Here is an 18,428-nt window from a genome sequence, read left to right as displayed (position 1 = left end):
CAATCGTTGCTGCCGCCACTGATCTCCAGAAGTCTTGGAACGCAGACCTCTTGCTCCTATTTCGTGGCTCTGATACCATGTAAAACTAGATCTTTTCTGGTGTATACTTTTCTGTATTTTATTCATTGAGAATTTAAGTATATATACATGAATACAACCACCGAACCTCCTAAGCTTATGGCAACTAGAACTCCTAAGTTTACAGGGACAAATATATATTTCCTATCCTATCTGAACTATTCATGATAAGGAAAGAATAAGAAGATATATACAAATAAGATAATACTGAACGGACTCCTAATCCTTAACACTTTCATAGGGAAAAAATTAATGACGTTTTGGCTTTTTGCAGGAAAACTCTACTTGTGGCCTTTCAAAATTTTGAAATAACAAATTACTGACAATCTCAATGTCTATCTATGGTGAAATAACCCCGTTAATGCAATTACGGGGCAACTACACATGTTATTTTATTTGCTACCACACCTACTTCTTTGTTATAATTGAATAGATCTGTTTTAAATTTTAACATTAATATTTTAACGAGTGTTTGGTACCGTGGTGTTGTGTATAGTGCGATCCATTTTGGTGGCATTACCATATACAATTCACATCGGCGCCTCACAGCACATCTTAATTGTGTATTGTGAATATCTTCCGATGATAAGTATAGGAATGGTTCCTGTGCGGTGCTCAAGTGGTATAAATTGATCAAGTACAAGCGTTTATATTTTTTATTATCTTGGGTTATATAAAATTCACTATTCTTAGTGGAAACATCATTTTGATATTCTGATTGTTGTGTTTCCATTTCACCTGTGTGATGCCTAGTGGTGCTTATGTGTAATAAAACACAATAGTCAATTGTTGCATTGCAATTCCTACTTGCAACATCAATAAATACATAACACCATGTGCTAAATATCACCTTAGCTATTTTCTCTTTGTAGTGCATATTAATTAATTTTTTTAAAAGAAGTGTTGATTATTAAAATTTATATATTTAAAAATATTGATTAAAACTGTATTGGTGTCCCAAGAATTAAAATATATATATTTATTTAGTCCTTTTATACTTTTTAAATATTTTCCAAATGTGTCCTAATAGTTCACTCCACATAATTAAATATGTTTCTTATGTATATATGACTTATTTATAATGATATAGACTTGGATTTAGTATTATTTATGTATTCTTTTGAGATTTTATTGAAGTTTCATAGTGTATCCTTTTTTTTGTATCCTAAGTGTATCTTCATATATTTCTTAAATTTGCATTTCCAATACTTTGTAATTAGTATGTTGATTGTTTGCATTTGAAATAGAAAATTAAATTAGAATGGTTGGCTAGTGTTACTTTGAATCCCACACCATGTATTAAAAAAAAGTGGAAGTAACTAACAACTCTTGTTTTTAATAGAATGGTTGGTCAAGCTTGGTAAATGATTTTTTGATAGATAGGTTTCTTATTTGATTTAAAGAGGTTAAATCAGGTATTATTTTTAATTGAAAACCCACTTTATCTAGTAGAATAGATCCACCACACCTAGGGCTACAAACAGATCGGATCGGGTCGAATTCGAATTGTGGTATATCTGATTCAATTTGCTAAAAAATCTGGAAAATTTAAATTCAATAAGAATCTATTGGGTTTACACAATGTGATTCAAATTCAATCTATTCCATCTTAACAAATATCCAATTCAAATTCGATTTGCACCTGATAGTTGTAAGATCTAAACTCAAAAAAAAAAAAAAAAAATAGAGGCTTAGGGTTCCAAAGAGAGGGAGAGAAGTATTCAGTTACATTACAAGTCAGGTTGCACTGGACAGTGGCAGGTTGGTGGTGAACCGTGAGCAAGATTGCATGTATAAATACTATATAAATATATATTTATGCATATAACATTGTAAGTACTTATATATACACATTCCTTATTCATGGAGGTATGTATATGTAAGTATGTAACTATGCATTCGTAAATGTATATATCTATATATTTATGTTTTTTTTTACAAGTATTTATGTATGTATATCATATTTATTATCGATATATGTATACATGCATACTACATGCCAAAAAATTTTAAGTTTAAAGTCTTTTTTTTTCAAAAATGATAACTATGTTCTTTTTTACACTAATAATGCCAATATTGAATTAACATGAACACGGTCTAGAAAACAAATACATTTGACAACAGTAAGTAGAGAACTTGGATGGTCAGACCAACCCAAGCCCAACCAGATCTTAACCCAACCTAAAAACTTTGGGTTGTGTCAAAGTTAGGGTTGGAGTTTAACAACTCAAGTTGGGCTAGGGTTGACCTCAACCCAACCTAACCCAACTCACTTGCAACCCTAGCAAGGAGATTCTATATCAGGGCCTGTTCGTTTGCTCTAAAGTCTAACATTTGAAAGTGTAATAATTACATTAAGAAGTATATTGGTATTGGTGAAAATTTCTTTTTTCTGAACTCTGAATGCAAAGAATGTTGTTCTAATTTCTAAAAGCTATCAAATATCCATTTTGACCCCATATATAAGAGTTTTTGTTTGTCTTTTTGAGTATATCATTAAAAAACAAAAAGTTGTATGATTACACTTTAAGAGATAAGAGATAAGAGGAAGCGAACAATCAATTTTCTCTTAAAACTAAAAGATTCCTTTTAAGAGATGAGAGTTAAGAGGAAACAAACATGTCCTTAGTCTCAATCAGCATCTGGTTCTTACAAGAGAGACTAATCGAAGTTCTTAACTCAAAAAATAAACAAAATAAATAGTGATTGTCACTTCAGGCTTCTCTTAGAGGTCAGGTTGCAACGGGCAGCAGAGGGTCGTAGTGAGCCCCCAACAGCGAATAAGGAGTTTCCATCCAAGCTTGCACGATGAGTAGTCTGGGTTAGGGTTTTGAATTTTTGATGATTAAACTTTTGATCGTCAAGCAAATGGGGAAGATACAATTAGGACAACTAGCATAAATGATTTTACATATTTAGACATTGCAAAATAAAGAATTACAAATAAATAAATAAATAGCAATTAAGTATGAAAAGATACGACTAAATATTTTTACATCATACATATAAACAATGAATCTGATCATATCAAATCGACTCGGAATACATATTAGTTCGACCAGGCAACTTAATAGATCAAATTTCCCCCAATCAATGCATTTAACTTGGAAGGATATCCAAATCCAGCTCTTTTGAGATCGAACGATATGCAAATCAGATGGAATCCGACCCATTTGCAACCCTACCCACACCATTTATTACTTCAGTTAAGATTCACCGTTTACGCGTATTTGGTAAAACCGTAAAATTCCACTTGATTTCTTATTTAATTTACTAAATTGAATCAGGTTTTATCTGTAATTGATGACCACCTGTTTGATTTAAAAAAGTGGGTCTCATATTGGAATCAGAAAAGTAAATTAGAAAGGTTAATATGATTCCCACATCATTGGAAATGGGTTTCTTAATAGATGACCATGTATTGAAAAAAGTATTTTTTTAGAGAGAAATTAATTAGGCCCGCTTTTTTCAAGGACCACGGTGTGGATTGTGGAAAACACCACTTTCTAGAAACTATTTCTTGAGAAGATGTATAACCACTTGTATGACGCCTTCGGGTCTGAGAGCTTTATTTTAAGATTAGTCCGACCAACGATATTTATGGTGGTTAGGTTACAATAACAATGTGAAATGTCAATCACCTGATGGACGCCAAAAAAAACAACAATAAGTCTAACACCATCCACATCACATGTATCCTCTTGTAATCTATCAGCATTAATGGGAGTTACCTTACCACCATTTCGGAGCCCATCAAGTCATTGACCTCTAATCCACCTCCCACACGGTTGGCCCGTCCCAACAACCACCCTCGGCGTGTAAGGTACTCCTCTCTCAGGCATTATTTGCCACCACCTTGTGGCTGTCTCATTGAATGAACTCTCACAATTTTCCAACACATTCTTTCAACTAGTCAAGGAGAAAAAAACAAGTTAAATGGCATAACACATGTCAAAATGAAATTACAAACAGGAGATACAGAGGAAAACCTTTCTACAACAGTACAACTTCAAAATATAATAGTAATAACAATGAATAAAACCACTAGACCATCGCATACCTTACTTATTTGACAGATTAACTACAGTATGTTTGAATATATATATATATATATATATATATATATATTAAAATTCTTGATTACAAAGCATGGACATCGCTTCTTCGAGATTCATTTTTGTGATCCGAACCACGCCGGCACTCATCCACTAGAGCCAGTGTCAACATCTCTGTGCAAAACTGATCATCCGGTTTTAGCCACAATGCCTGCTGGGAAACAACAGTTGCAGGACATGTTAAACCAATCTTGTACATAACCACAAAACCTAAAATACAAAGTTCCAATTCCATAAACATAGGATCCAAAATTTTTAGCTACCACAGTACCACTCTTTATTTTGTAAGCTATAAGATGCAGATGGCTACTGCTTATAGTTTTCTACATAAGAAAGAAATGTTGGTTCAGTTCAGTGCAGGCAGTGATGAAATTCCATAGCTGATCAAAAAATGTTGAAATTCCATCAAAAGAAGACCATATCATGTTTTCATTAACAGCAGACGTAAGGTCACTGTAATCATTCATGGAGAGAGAGAGACGAGAGAGAGAGAGAAAGAGAAGAAGAGGAAGATACGATTGAGAGAAAAAGAAAACCTTCTCCTGGCTGCCGCCAGTTCATTATTTATATTAACTTAATATAAAAAGAATGGAAATTACAAGTATGCCCCTGGCGGCACTCCCTAGAAACAAACTAATAAGAAAGAAAGAAAATAACTAATTGACAGCATCTTAAGAGGACAACCCACTAACAGCAACTATAAAATAACAATTAAATAATCCTCACAACACTCCCCCTCAAGTTGGGTTGAATATGTCTATCATGCCCAGCTTGTCACATAACTCATTGTGCCGCGAGTATGGAAGCCCTTTTGTGAGGACATCAGTGAGTTGTTCCTTGGAGTTGACATAAGGGATGCAGATTTCCCTTTTTTCCAATTTTTCCCTTATGAAGTGTTTGTCCACCTCAATGTGCTTGGTCCTCTCATGTAGGACAGGGTTGCTGGCGATGTTTATGGCTGCCTTGTTGTCATAGTAAAGAGACAGGATTATGAACAACAACTCCAAATTCCCCTAGAAGATTATTTAGCCAAAGGACTTCAGTCACCCCATGTGCCATAGCTCTATATTCAGCTTCAGCACATGACCTTGCTACCACACTTTGTTTCTTGCTTTTCCAGGTCACTAGGTTTCCTCCCACAAATGTGCAATACCCACTTGTGGACTTTGTCATCCACAGCACCTGCCCAATCAGCATCTGTAAAGACTTCCACCTTTAGGTGATTATGTTTACTGAATATTAGACTTGTTCCGGGATACTTTTTCAAGTATCTAAGAACTCTCTCAGCGGCCTCCATGTGTGGTTTCTTAGGAGAGTGCATGAATTGGCTTAGAACCCCCACTGAATAGGCAATGTCTGGATGGGTCATGGACAAATAAATCAGCTTTCCCACTAACCTTTGGAACTATTTCACATCTTTCAGAGGTTCACCATCACAGTCACCCAACTTGTGGTCAACATCCATGGGAGTATATGCTAGCCTTGCACCTAATTTGCCTGTGTCCTGTAATAGATCAAGGGTGTATTTCCTTTGAGAAATGAAGATACCCTTTTCTGAGCGGGCGACTTCAATTCCAAGGAAATACTTCAGGGGACCTAAATCTTTCACTTCAAATTTAGATGCAAGGAATTGTTTCAATTTTTGTATTTCTGAACACCAACTTCCTGTAATGATGATATCATCCACATACACTATCAATACAGCAACTTGTTCCTGACATCTCTTCACAAAGAGTGTATGATCAAATTGACATTGTTTGAAGCCCATCTACTGAACTGCCATGTGAAACTTACTAAACCAAGCTCTGGGAGATTGTTTTAAACCATAAAGAGACTTTCTCAACTTGCACACCTTATTTTCACTTCCCTTGGCACAGAATCCAGGGGGTTGAACCATGTATACTTCCTCTTCTAAGTCACCATTCAAAAAATCATTCCTTATGTCCAGTTGATGCAATTCCCAATCAAAATTAGTAGCTAATGACAGGAGAACCCTAATTGAGTTCATCTTAGCTACTGGAGCAAAAGTCTCATCATAGTCAACCCCGTACACTTGAGTGTACCCTTTGGCTACTAATCTTGCTTTGTACCTTTCAACTGTTCCGTCTGCCTTGTGTTTAACTGTAAACACCCACTTACACCTCACGGGGTCTTTCCCCTTTGGAAGATCCACCAATTCCCAAGTTTGATTTTTATGAAGGGCATTAATCTCTTCCTTCATGGCATCTGTCCATTCGGGGCATTTTAAGGCTTCTACAACATTTCTGGGAACAATGATGCAATCAACTGCAGATAGAAAGACTCGATATGAGGAGAAAATGTGATCATAGCAGACAAATTGGGTAATGGGGTGTTTGGTAGTGCATGACCTGACTTCCTTTCTTTGAGCAATAGTAATGTCAAGGTCATCCACAGTAGTAGGGGTATCAATAGGTGCAACAGGGATTGGACTTACCTCCTGGGAGTCTAACGGTGTCAGTTGCTCAATGTTTGGCCACTCCACATCTCTATCACATTGCTGATCTCTACGACGTGTACGTTGGAAGACACGAAAGGGAGCAAGGTCCGGAATAGAAGGAAGAGAGACTTGGCGGACCTAAACCTGCTTCTCCTCTTCCACACTACTACTCTCCCCCTGAGGAGAAGCAGGGAAGAATGGCTCAGACTCAAAGGACACATCCATAGACTCAAAAAACTTATGACTAACGGGATCAAAGCACCGATACCCTTTTTGAGAGGAGGGATACCCCCGAAAGATACAAAGAATGGACCGAGGGTCTAACTTACCTCGAGACAGAGACAAATCATGGACAAAGGCACGACAACCAAAAACTCTCATGGTAATGGAAAATAAAGGGAACTGAGGGAACAACAACTGATGAGGGGCCCTGTAGTTCAGCACTTTGGAGGGCATGCAATTGATGACATAAGCAGCTGCAAGTATAGCATCCATCCAAAACATTTTTGGAACATTCATGTGTAACATCATCCCGCGAGCTACCTCAAGGAGGTGTCTGTTTTTTCTTTCTACAACACCATTTTGTTGTGGTGTTCTGGCGCATGAGCTCCTACGAATAGATCCGTGGGAGGCAAAGAACTCATTGAGCTCACCATGGAAGTATTCTTTTGCATTGTCGGATTGGAAGATCTGTATTTCAACATGGAACTGCGTAAATACCATCCTCTGGAAGTCTTTCACAATCTTTGGAGCTTCGTCTCTACTACGCATAGGGAATACCCATGTATAGTGAGAGTAGTCATCAATCAATGTGATAAAGTACTTATATCCGCCCTCAGAGATTACAATAGTAGGCACCCATACATCAGAATACACAACATGAAAAGGAACACTTGATCTTTTATTATTTGAGTGAAAAGTTGTTCTACATTGTTTGCTCAACTGACACGTTTGACACTGGAACTCTAACACTGAACATGACTTAAATAAAACCGGAAACAAAGACTTTACTATTTCAAAAGAAACATGACCTAACCGACTATGCCACAAAAAAAATTGACTCTTATTTGACTGAATATGTGAATCTGAGGATGACACCGAGAGACCAGTTTTGTTGTCGATAATGTAGAGACCATCCACTAGGCTCCCTCTACCAATCATCCTCTCAGAAGTTAGGTCCTGAAAAACACATGAGCCAAGAAAAAAGGTTACACTGCAGTTTAAAGAGCTTGTGATACTACTAATTGAAAAAAAATTTATAGGAAGTTGAGGGACATGCAACACACAATTCAGGTTAAGGCCATGGGGAAGAGATATTGATCCTTGGCCTGCAATGGAGGAGAATGAACCATCTGCAATCCTCACTTTGTCCCTTCCTGACAAAAGGCTATAAGTCTGAAACAAGTTCAGCTTACCGGTCATGTGGTTAGAGGCCCCTGAGTCAATGATCCAAGGGGAACCGGTGGGAGTGCCATGAAATGCAAAAGTCGTATTACCTAATGTAGATGCAAATGAAGTAGAGGGAGTACTAGTGACTGAGCTATCCATCTGTCGCAAAGCCCTACCATAAGACTCCAAGTGGTCTCTGAAGGAATTCATTAAATCTTCCTTGGGGTCAGAATTATTAAGGTGGTCCCGATTAGTACTGGCAACCTAAGTATCTTGGGTTGCCACATGTACTGCATTATGTGATGTGTTCATCTTCTTCTAACCTTGCCCTTTACCCTGTTCTTGGTTCTTCACTACCCACTTGGGTTTCCCGTGAATGTCCCAACATGTGTCACGTGTATGCCGTGAGTGCCGACAGTGGGTACAAAACAACTTGTCTTTATCATCAGCCTTCTTGGTGTCACTTTTCTTCCCCATGTTGTTATTACTCATCGCAGCCAAAGCAACTTGTTGCTCCCCCTCAGCTGTAACCATCACACTCCGCCTACTTTCTTCCGATTGAACAAGGGAGTATACCTCGTGAACCGGCAACAACTCTTTGCTTCCTAGGATCTGAACTCTCAAAGGTTCATAGGCAGGGTTCAATCCCAACAAGAAGGCAAACATACACTGCTGAGAAACCAGCTTCCTGTAGGCCTTAGCATTGTCATCATGTTTCCACTCTATAGCCTGATAATGATCCAATTCTTTCCATATAGAAGTAAGGGCTGAATAATAGGAAGACAAACTACGATTTCCCTGTTTACAGGTTGAGGATTCAGCTTGCAACTGGTAAACCTTGGCATAATGCCTTGGATCAAAATAGGTAGTTTTGGCCTGTTCCCAGATCTCACTAGCAGTGTCTGCCCACATAAAGTTCTTCACATCAGGTTCCATGGCTGTAAGGAGCCAAGACATCACCATAATGTTTTCTTGGTCCCACCTATCATGTTCAGCTGTCTCATTCTTGGGTTCACCCTTCCATTTATGTAACCAGCTTTTCCCCTTGCCATTACATAAAGTTTTACACTTTTAGCCCACTCCAAGTAGTTTAGACCATTTAAAGGGGTAATGGGCATGGGAAACATCATGTTTTCACCTCCCATACTAGCTGTGATGCGGGTCGGTGTAACCCCCAATGAGGTTGAATCATAGTTTGCCATAGATTACTGCTGAAATCAGTCTAAATCCCACACAACTACACAATAACCACAAACAGAATACCAACCCTCAAGAAATTTACTTCTGGGATGTGGAAAAGACAACAAAAAACTGCTGAAATCAACTCTGTGATGGTTCAGTCATTAAACCAGCCCGGTAATCAGTCCAACACCAGCCAAGGCAGACGTTAGAATAGTATACTATCAGTCCGACTACAGCCAATACAGTCTAACAATCCAGCATCCAAACGAATGTATAGAACCAAGGAATAAGGCCTTCACACCATTGGCCAAAAACAAAAAAACAAGAACACATACCCTGTCCAGCACCTGTATGAAGGTGCCAACCAGAAACTGACTTCACAGCATCGAACAGAAAAGAAGGGGAGTGTTTTTCTGCATCGCCCTTCTTCGACTAGGGTTTCCTTGATATTACGACCAAGGAAAAACCCAAAGGAAGAGCCGAGAGTAGTCTTCTAGGGTTTCTCTGTCTTCCACGTCCAAGAAATCAAAGAAGAAAAAGAGGACGAAGCAAGTTCAAATAGGAGAGACTGAAATTCTTTTATAGCCCAGAACCTTGCTTTGATACCATGTAATCATTCATGGAGAGAGAGAGAGACGAGAGAGAGAAAGAAAAGAAGAGGAAGATACGATTGAGAGAAAAAGAAAACCTTCTCCTGGCTGCTGCCAGTTCATTATTTATATTAACTTAATATAAAATGAATGGAAATTACAAGTATGCCCGTAGGGGCACTCCCTAGAAACAAACTAATAAGAAAGAAAGAAAATAACTATCTGACAGCATCTTAAGAGGACAACCCACTTAAAGCAACTATAAAATAACAATTAAATAATCCTCACAATAGCCGCCAGTACTTTACCTTGTGGTAATATGTAATTGCGGCATTGAAATTATCCTGCAAAAAAAAGAATTATGACCATTAATATTGATCTAAAAATATAAATATCAGCATAGGAGGTTCAAGCATAAACAAAGAAAACTAATTCTAGATGTAGAAGACTAAATTATGATTTAGAAATGGCAGTAAGTATTACCAAAAAAATCTTAGGTTACTTGATCAGTGTGTTCCTAAAGGCTAAAGCATAACCTTTTTTCAGCAAGGGAAAAATATTAACGATATGCAGTGTTACCAATGATGTGCATACCTCTGTGGTTGATGCTGGGATTGTCTTATTTTTCAACCATCAGATTAGGTTAATCTAATGGTTCATGCAGTCTCTGCTTTAAGTTGGCGGATTTTACATATAAAAGGTTTCTTTTGTATGTAGGGAGGAAGTTTTTCTTTTTTTTGTTGTTGTTGTTAGAGATGAAAAAAAAGAGGTTAGAAAGAAGAAAGATGCTATTGGTAGGGTGGATTCTCTTCTCTTGTTTTGTTCTTTGAGTTCAGAGAAGGGAGAACAGCTCTGCAATAGTTAAGGGTTGGTTTGGATTACAAATCACAACGTACTATATACTGTTTCTCATTTTCTTTCATAGTGAAAAACAGTTTTTCATCTTTCACCCTGTAGACATTGAAGTTAACAAAAGTAATTTTATTTCATTTTTTTTATAAATAACAGAAACTTTTATTAACAATAAGAGTAAAAAAGAAAGATACAACAGGTGGGAGGGGTAAAATCTCTTAACCCTCCCTAAAAGTAGACTTCAGATTACAACATTACCCAAAAAAGATTAGTTCTTCCCACCCCTTGTTTGGCCACAAAGTCTGACAAAGAATTGGCACTCCTCTTAGTACACTGAAAATGAATTTCCATATTTTTGAGACAGCTGTTTAATTTTCTTTTTCTCATTTAAGTATCTCCACAAACTGAAATCTTCCTTCTGCAACCAACTAATAGCCAGCCTAGAGTCACCTTCCACCAACAGTTTTCTGATATTCAGCTGTTGGGCTCTTTTAATCCCTTCCAAGACTGCCAATATTTCTGCTCTCAGAGAATCCTCCCGTCCAATAGGACCCGAATACATGGCAATAATTCGACCTTCTTCATCCCTGAACACTCCACCTATACCTTCTTCATCCCCATCCAAAAGTTATTTTATTTCATCTATTATCAAAAGATATAAGATAGCTCAGTGGTTAGAAGATGTATTTAAGGCTTGGGCACTAGACAACCAAGACCAAATCATGCCACTTGTGCCTTTTTTTAATAGAGATGCATATGCAATGCAGTCAGTGTAGCAGTCGGTATCACCCTGTATCAGTTTGTATTGGCTGATACACACGATACAAGTCAATACAGGTGTGTATCAGTCTGATACGCCCAATTCAATGGATAAGGACCTAATCATAGCATATCATGTATCCCTTGTAATCGATACCGATACAATACGCCCCTTATCGGATGTATCGTATTGATATTTCAATCCTTGAACCAGATATTCAAACAATTCAACTGCATTTAAAGGACAGAAAGCAAGAAACAGACTATAGCAATTTAGAGTCTATAGCTACACTCAAATCCTTTTTGCTTTCTCAGACTTCAGATTTAACACATAATATCTCATAAAGACGGTCAAATTAGAACTTAAAACTCCAAAAATAACTTTGTAATCCACTTTTAATCCTACTACAACACTAACATCCTAAGAATAAAATGGCAATAACTCTAAAAATGCATTATGTTTACAAGAACATGGTCTCATAGGATTAAATAACCTAACCAATGAGACCAAAATCACACAAAATGGACAACTTTTACCCCTAGAAAACAGCCCAAGGAAAACTAACGTGATTGTAACCAAAACTCTTCAAAGTTTTAGAAGATTTTTTAACTACTTTGATCATTTAACATGATTAATCCTATCCCTATGACATTAATAAACTAAAATAACTACTTATAATTTATAAAAAATAAACCAAAATAACTTTCGGAAAAGTCATATTGACCAAAATCCAAACCACCCAAAAGTTCAGAAAGTACCCCTAGTGAAGGAATCTAAAAATTCAGTTTCTTCTAGGGGTGCAACTTGGGCGGGCACGACCCAACCTGCACCAACCCAGCCAACAATTTTACACAGGCTGGGCTTAGGTTTTCAGTCCTCAGGCTGGGCTTGGACCCAAAAGTTTTGGCTTTTTCATTTCGGGCTGAGCTCAGGCCTAGCCCTTAGGTAGCAAAATTCAACTCAAAGTCTCAAACTAACTGTGGTTTGTGTAAAACCAGCTAGAGAGGTGAATAAAGAGAAAGCTCAAAGCTCCTCAATAAACCACAATGTCACTCAACCAATCAAGCTTTATATGCCACCCAACTCACTCCCTCCCCCCCCCCCCACCCCCACTCTCCCCCTCCCTAAGAATTGTAGAAACTTCCCAAGGAATTCTCTTACAACTAATGCTCCTAATCACTTCTTGCTAGCTAAGGAACTTACAAGTTTCTGAAGAAAGTTTCTTGCATTTCTCCCATGACAACATAATTATAATTTGGTGAAGCATTAATGTAGCATTTCTTAATATTCCTGTAGAGATATGATTTATTATAGCATGGTTGTAGCTCCCTTCAGATGCTCCTACATCACAAGCATGTTAACAGCCACAAACTACTGCACTGTTCCCGAATTGCATGTTAACAGCCACCTCCCATAGGAGATTTATAATATGTAACTTAGAGAAACAGAGTAGCTGAAACTTCAAGTTGCATACAAAAATTTAAAAATATTTGTTACATACTAATTTCCCCTGTATGTATCTTTACCATTTGTGTACAAAATGAAGTATCACTACCACATCATATCGTAATGAATTTTTCCAAAACCCAAAGTATTAATAATATTCTGATCAATTCCTTCACAAACCCCCTTTCATTAAAGAGCCGTATAGAAAATGCTTTAAAATGAAAGAAAAATAATCTACTGCACTGGGTATGAAATTGTCTATACTTCAATCTAAAATCTTCTCATGCATAATACCACCATAGTAGAAATGTTACTTTCTGCTAAATAATAAACCAGAAATGACTGGAACATTTCAAGTACCTGTAGATGGTAAGTGTATGCCAGACCTGCATAAGTGCTCAAACTTCTGGTTGATAAGGCAAGTGCTTTTTCATAATATGAGATTGCCTCATGGTACATCCTGATATACATAAAGTTTACAGTTTAAATTCATAATTGAGTAAAAAATCACCTGTTTCTAGTTACTTGCCAAAAAAGTGTGAAAACAGGATGTAGCCTGGAATTATAAAAATGTTTTAAGAGATCTACAAGCATACAAAGACTAATAAGGAGCTACAAGCAAAAGTTATATGGGTTCCATGGCTGTTAGCAGACTGGAAGGCAAGAATTAGCAAAGTAAGGGGCATCAAGGGATCAGTTGATTTGGAGCCAAGTTGGTCAAGGGCAGATGTAGTCTTCTCTGCTTCACCTTACACTATTATGTAGTTTTAACTCTTAAAGTCTACAGGACAACTTTATAGAGTATTGTTTTGTCTATTAACCTTAGTTCCATGGCTTTGTCTAATGGCTTGGAACAAGATAATTATCTAAAGGATTTTTTGTATGCTTCTTTTATTATTTCATAAAATATCATTTTATATTTCTACTAATATTTCCATGTTTATAATTTTTACAACATTTCTATTTGACAATTCCAACATCTTCAACATGTTTCCTATATTTGGGAGACCAACATTTCCACAAAAACCAAAATTTTATACCTAACTAAAAATAGGCAGATTAATTTTGAGACACTTTACTAAATAAATTAATATATGCTTGCCACACCCAAGCAGCATTGCTTTAAAGCCAGGAAACTCAAAAAAGCTTTGGTGACTTGCAATTCAATTTAAATTGAAACTCAGCAGAATTAATGCCAAATGGACCAAGTTAACAAGTATAAAAAGGGCAAATTACAAAGACCCCCCCGGGTACTATGGGGTCAGTGACAATTACCCCCTAAACTTTAATTTGTGACAAATACCCCCCGGCCGTTAAGTCGGATGACAGAATATGTTAAATTACCAAAATACCCACCTGAACTTTTCTTATTTTCTTTTCCCTGCCCTTTTCTCTTTAACTTCTGGTTTCACTTCACTGACACCAATCTCTCTTTATCTTAAAATATAAAAATTATCCACTTCTTTCTCCAATAAATCAAGAAAAACCAAATGATACCTTAAATTCATATCTATCAGAAAGAAACCTCTACCATTTCATCTCAAAATTGAATCCAGCCAGAAATCTGCAAGAATCTATTGGGAGTAACCGAGAGGACTTCAATATTATATTTAGAAAACAGATCGGCTCCTAAATCGTTCAATAAATAAGAAGAGTAGTTTGGGGATTTAAAAAATTTTAAACAGTTGAACGAGAATCTTTTCAAAGTTAACTGACAGAACTCTAGCAGAGGATATTTGTCGTAGAGTGTAAGTTCAGGCGGTCTTTGTTGCAAATGAAAAGTTCAGGGGGTAATTGCCACTGACCCATTAGTACCGGGGGGGTCTATGTAATTTACCCCACAAAAGGAACATAGGTCGCATACTATTAATTTATTTTTTAATTAAAGTACAAAAAGTAACTAAATATTAAGGAAAAAACAAAAAGGAATAATTAATTTTTTCTAAAAAAAGTTAAGGAAAAAATGAAAGAAGAGTACCAGGAAGCCTTCATGGTATTATTTATAAGGTTCAATTTCTGAAGTAATTGAAAAGAAAAATCAACCGAAGGGAAGAAAAAAAATCTCAGGGTGAGATCTAAGAAAGATCTCTGACCCTGATCCTGCCAAAACAATTGCCTGAAATTGGTAGTCCAATGATCTGGTACTTCAACTGAGGCTCTGATGGGATTAGAACCTTGCCAAACATCAATCTTACAAGCATTGCAGTCAATTCTATGAAGATTGGGCAATTCCCTATTTGAATAACTGGGTTTTCAGTACTGCAGAATAGGTAATGTATTAAAAGGATCCCTTAGGGCAGGCTATCTCTTTAACAATCAACTTTATTTTATTTTATAATTTTTTTTTGGGGGGGGGGGGGGGTGGGGGGGCGGCGGCGGATAGGAAACAATAACTTCTATTAACTTTGAAAAGTGTTTTATTGATGCAATGGTCCAATCCTTTTAACAAGGGATTTTGACCCCCAAAAATTTTACGATTACAACTCAGCCCCAAATAAGGGTAAAAGACTTAAACCTCCCTTGATGTTTATGCTAAATACTAAGAGTTCCCCTCTCTTTTCTAAATGGACTAAGACCTCCCTTGTGACATGACATCATCAGACATATACCTCCCTTATGTTAGCAATCCATTAAGATCCCGTTATATAAACTATTGAATTTTATTAAAATTTTTCAAGAAACCCAATATTGCCCCTCTTTTTGACAACTGCAAGACATAATCTCTAGAAACAGTTTGGGAGGTTGAAGAAAGTAGTTGTATACATCCCATGAATTTCTTCTATCAAACTACAAGATGGAATCCATGGTGTGATTTCTCACAAACAGCAACACTTACATCCAACAATCCTAGTAGCATTGTTCACACGAACAAGAAAACTGTAAGTAGGTTGAAGAACAGTTCATAATGTGAATCCCTGGAATGGAACTGTACAATGGAATCTTGTAGCAAGACACAGGACTATTGACACTAACCAAAGAACTGCAGAATCAGCCTACCATCAGAAGGGTTGTTGAGTCTTTCACCCTTTATTCTTGACTTTTTTCCCTCAATGTTATAGATCGAGAGTGCATATAGAGCATTGGAAGGAATTGAAAGACAAGTGATTCCTATCTATTTGAATGACATAATTAGAAGCTATGTTTCAGTATGGTTTTTGTAGGATTCAGAAGTAGTTGTTACAAATATACTAGAATTTTCTATTTAGCAAAAGAATTCAGATGGATGTGTAGTTATTGTAAAATTTAGGGGTAGTTCGATCACATAGTATATGGTTCTCCATCTACTAGTTCCTTGAATTGCCATGATTGATTCATTTAACATAAACAATGTGTTTCTGAGTGTTAACCATTATTCGTACCATCTCTTACTACCCCTATGTTTACCTCATCATGATTTTTAGCTTGTACTCCTTGTAGCAAAAAAAATGTGGTTATTCCGATACTCTACTCCTAGGTTTAGCTTGATAACTGGATGGAACATCCAAGACTTTGGTTTGCTGCCATTTCAAACTTCAAACCATTTTGTTGCAGGAGTGGAAAAAAAATACCTTCAACATGTTTTTGGATGATTGTATCCAACTATCCAAAAACCCTCACTCTTTACAAACCAAAAAAGCCATGTCATCATGCTTCCAGTTTCTGTTTCTTGGTCTTCCAAAACACTGAGGTCCTTTAATCTGCCCCAAATTTCTTGTTCATTTCAGGCTGAGGCCCCTTTAATCTACGTCTTCCAACAAGACGTCACACTAATCACAAAAACTATAGCTGTGGTTTTCTTTGAAAATTTGAAGCATAATGAGGGATAAAAATGTCTTTTCATCAATTCTGTTAAATATAATGGCATCTCATTATGAGTGAGGAGGTTCAAGTGAAGGGATGAGAGATCCATTGTATGGACACCCAAATCTTGTGGAATAAAGGGGCGAATTTCAAAAATTTTTCTCTCCCTTTCAACTGGGAATCGCATTCCCTATTTAGAAAATCATATTTTCAATGATCAATCTTGAACCATAAACTGAGCCAGATCTAAACCAAGAGTAGGAGAGGATTATACCTGATACGAAGAAAAAGTATCTCCCAACGAAGGTGTTCACGACCAAGGAATGATCCAAAGACTGCTCCCACTAAAGATGGCACAGTGCAGGATGGAGCAAAATCAGCAGTATTCTTCTCCAAGAATTCTTTCTCAAAGAACTGATGTCAAGATCGAATCTTGACTTCTCCCACAACTGGAGATCGAACTGGATGTCTGGCAGCTACAGGAAGGAGGCGGCAAGAAAGATCTTTGCAGGGATTGCAGAAATCTTTCTTCTCTGATTTCAGCTCTGAAGAGGATCTGATTATGTGTTTTCTCTAAAGGCTGCCGCCCCCTCTTTTGTAACCCTAAAAGATCAGCTTCTAATCCAAATTAGGAGTTGCTTATCCAAATCATATTTGGATCAAACCTCTCTTTAGGTGATAAGGGTAAACCCTTATCTTATCTATAGATTAGATCAGCCTTCTCCTAATCTCATTAGGAGGTTTCTAGATCTGAATCATATTCAGATCTAGACTCTCTGAGTGGATAGGGTTAAGACCCTATCCTATCTGCTGATCCATCTCAGAATTCGCCCATATTTAACTTATTAAACAAGTCCAATTCGAAATGGGCTTTAGGCCCATTAAGCTTATGTGCTCACTTAACCTTCCTAACTGCTGCCCAGTTGGGCTTTCTTGTATGGCGTGGGACCCAAGCATTGATCTACACATCAGCCACATGGGCTCGGCCCAGCCTTTGTTACAAGGCCTGGCCGAATACACTGTTATGGATAGTGCACCCCCTGAAACCCATCAAATGGGCTCTATGGGCCCAACACTTACCCTAAGTGGTCCCTAGGCCAAACCACCTTGTAACACCTAGGGACTGTGGGCAGATGCAAGATTAACCCATCAGGTATTATCCTTTTGCAAACATTTTAGAAACCATAATATATACTTTTATATCTCATATAAAATATACTTTGCAAAACAAATCTCAACGATTGAAATCGGCTGCAGGCAGTCTTGGTTTCCATCAGTGAGAGTGCATCCCCGATCATTACCTTTGTCCGACAAAGGGGCTGATCCTGTCACTATGATCACCCACTCAGATGAATTCTCAGACTGTCCCAACATACCCAGGTTTTGACCCCCGCTAAGGATCTCACTGATTGGTACATCAAAGACAGCCCAATCTGACACCTAGTGCAGTATCATAATCGAGTCTAGGGGTCGGGTGTAACTTTCCAGTTTTGCCCATCAATCTCTAAGGTCCAGGGCAATACTGAAAATCTGGTCCAGTTCAAAAATTCAATTAATCCTACACTGTATGTGCCTAGGGTCTCACCCTGGCAGCTGAGACAGGCCACCCCAACCGACTTGGTGGCACAATAGTGTCAGCCTTATCAGGATAGGTCTCCCCAGACCGACCCACTGGTTGTGAACATTCTAAACTAACACGAGTCTCATTAAGTGTCCAGTTTAAGGGTATTACACAGAAATATACCAAGGGAACATGAATCAAATATGCACTTTTATTC

The 18,428-nt window shown here is 37.4% G+C and overlaps 1 protein-coding gene across 3 annotated transcripts in view; it reads right to left on the bottom strand.

Moving 5' to 3' along the window:
- Nucleotides 1–3,609: 3,609 nt before the first annotated feature.
- APC6 (anaphase promoting complex 6) overlaps nucleotides 3,610–18,428 on the bottom strand; it is a 69,323-nt gene continuing 54,504 nt past the window's right edge. For 2 of the 3 annotated variants that reach the window (XM_088894164.1, XM_088894165.1), the window contains 3 exons: nucleotides 13,231–13,330; nucleotides 10,121–10,156; nucleotides 3,997–4,344 (listed from right to left, as the gene is read on the bottom strand). In XM_088894164.1, the coding sequence (XP_088750290.1) occupies nucleotides 4,219–4,344; nucleotides 10,121–10,156; nucleotides 13,231–13,330 (262 nt within the window). In that variant the 3' untranslated portion in view covers nucleotides 3,997–4,218. The other variant, XR_016080090.1, reaches the window with a different exon arrangement.

This window comes from Nelumbo nucifera, chromosome 1 (genome assembly GCF_055504915.1).
Source record: "Nelumbo nucifera cultivar China Antique chromosome 1, China Antique-T2T, whole genome shotgun sequence".
Classification (NCBI taxonomy): Eukaryota; Viridiplantae; Streptophyta; class Magnoliopsida; order Proteales; family Nelumbonaceae; genus Nelumbo; species Nelumbo nucifera.
This window is presented reverse-complemented; position numbering and strand designations above follow the sequence as displayed.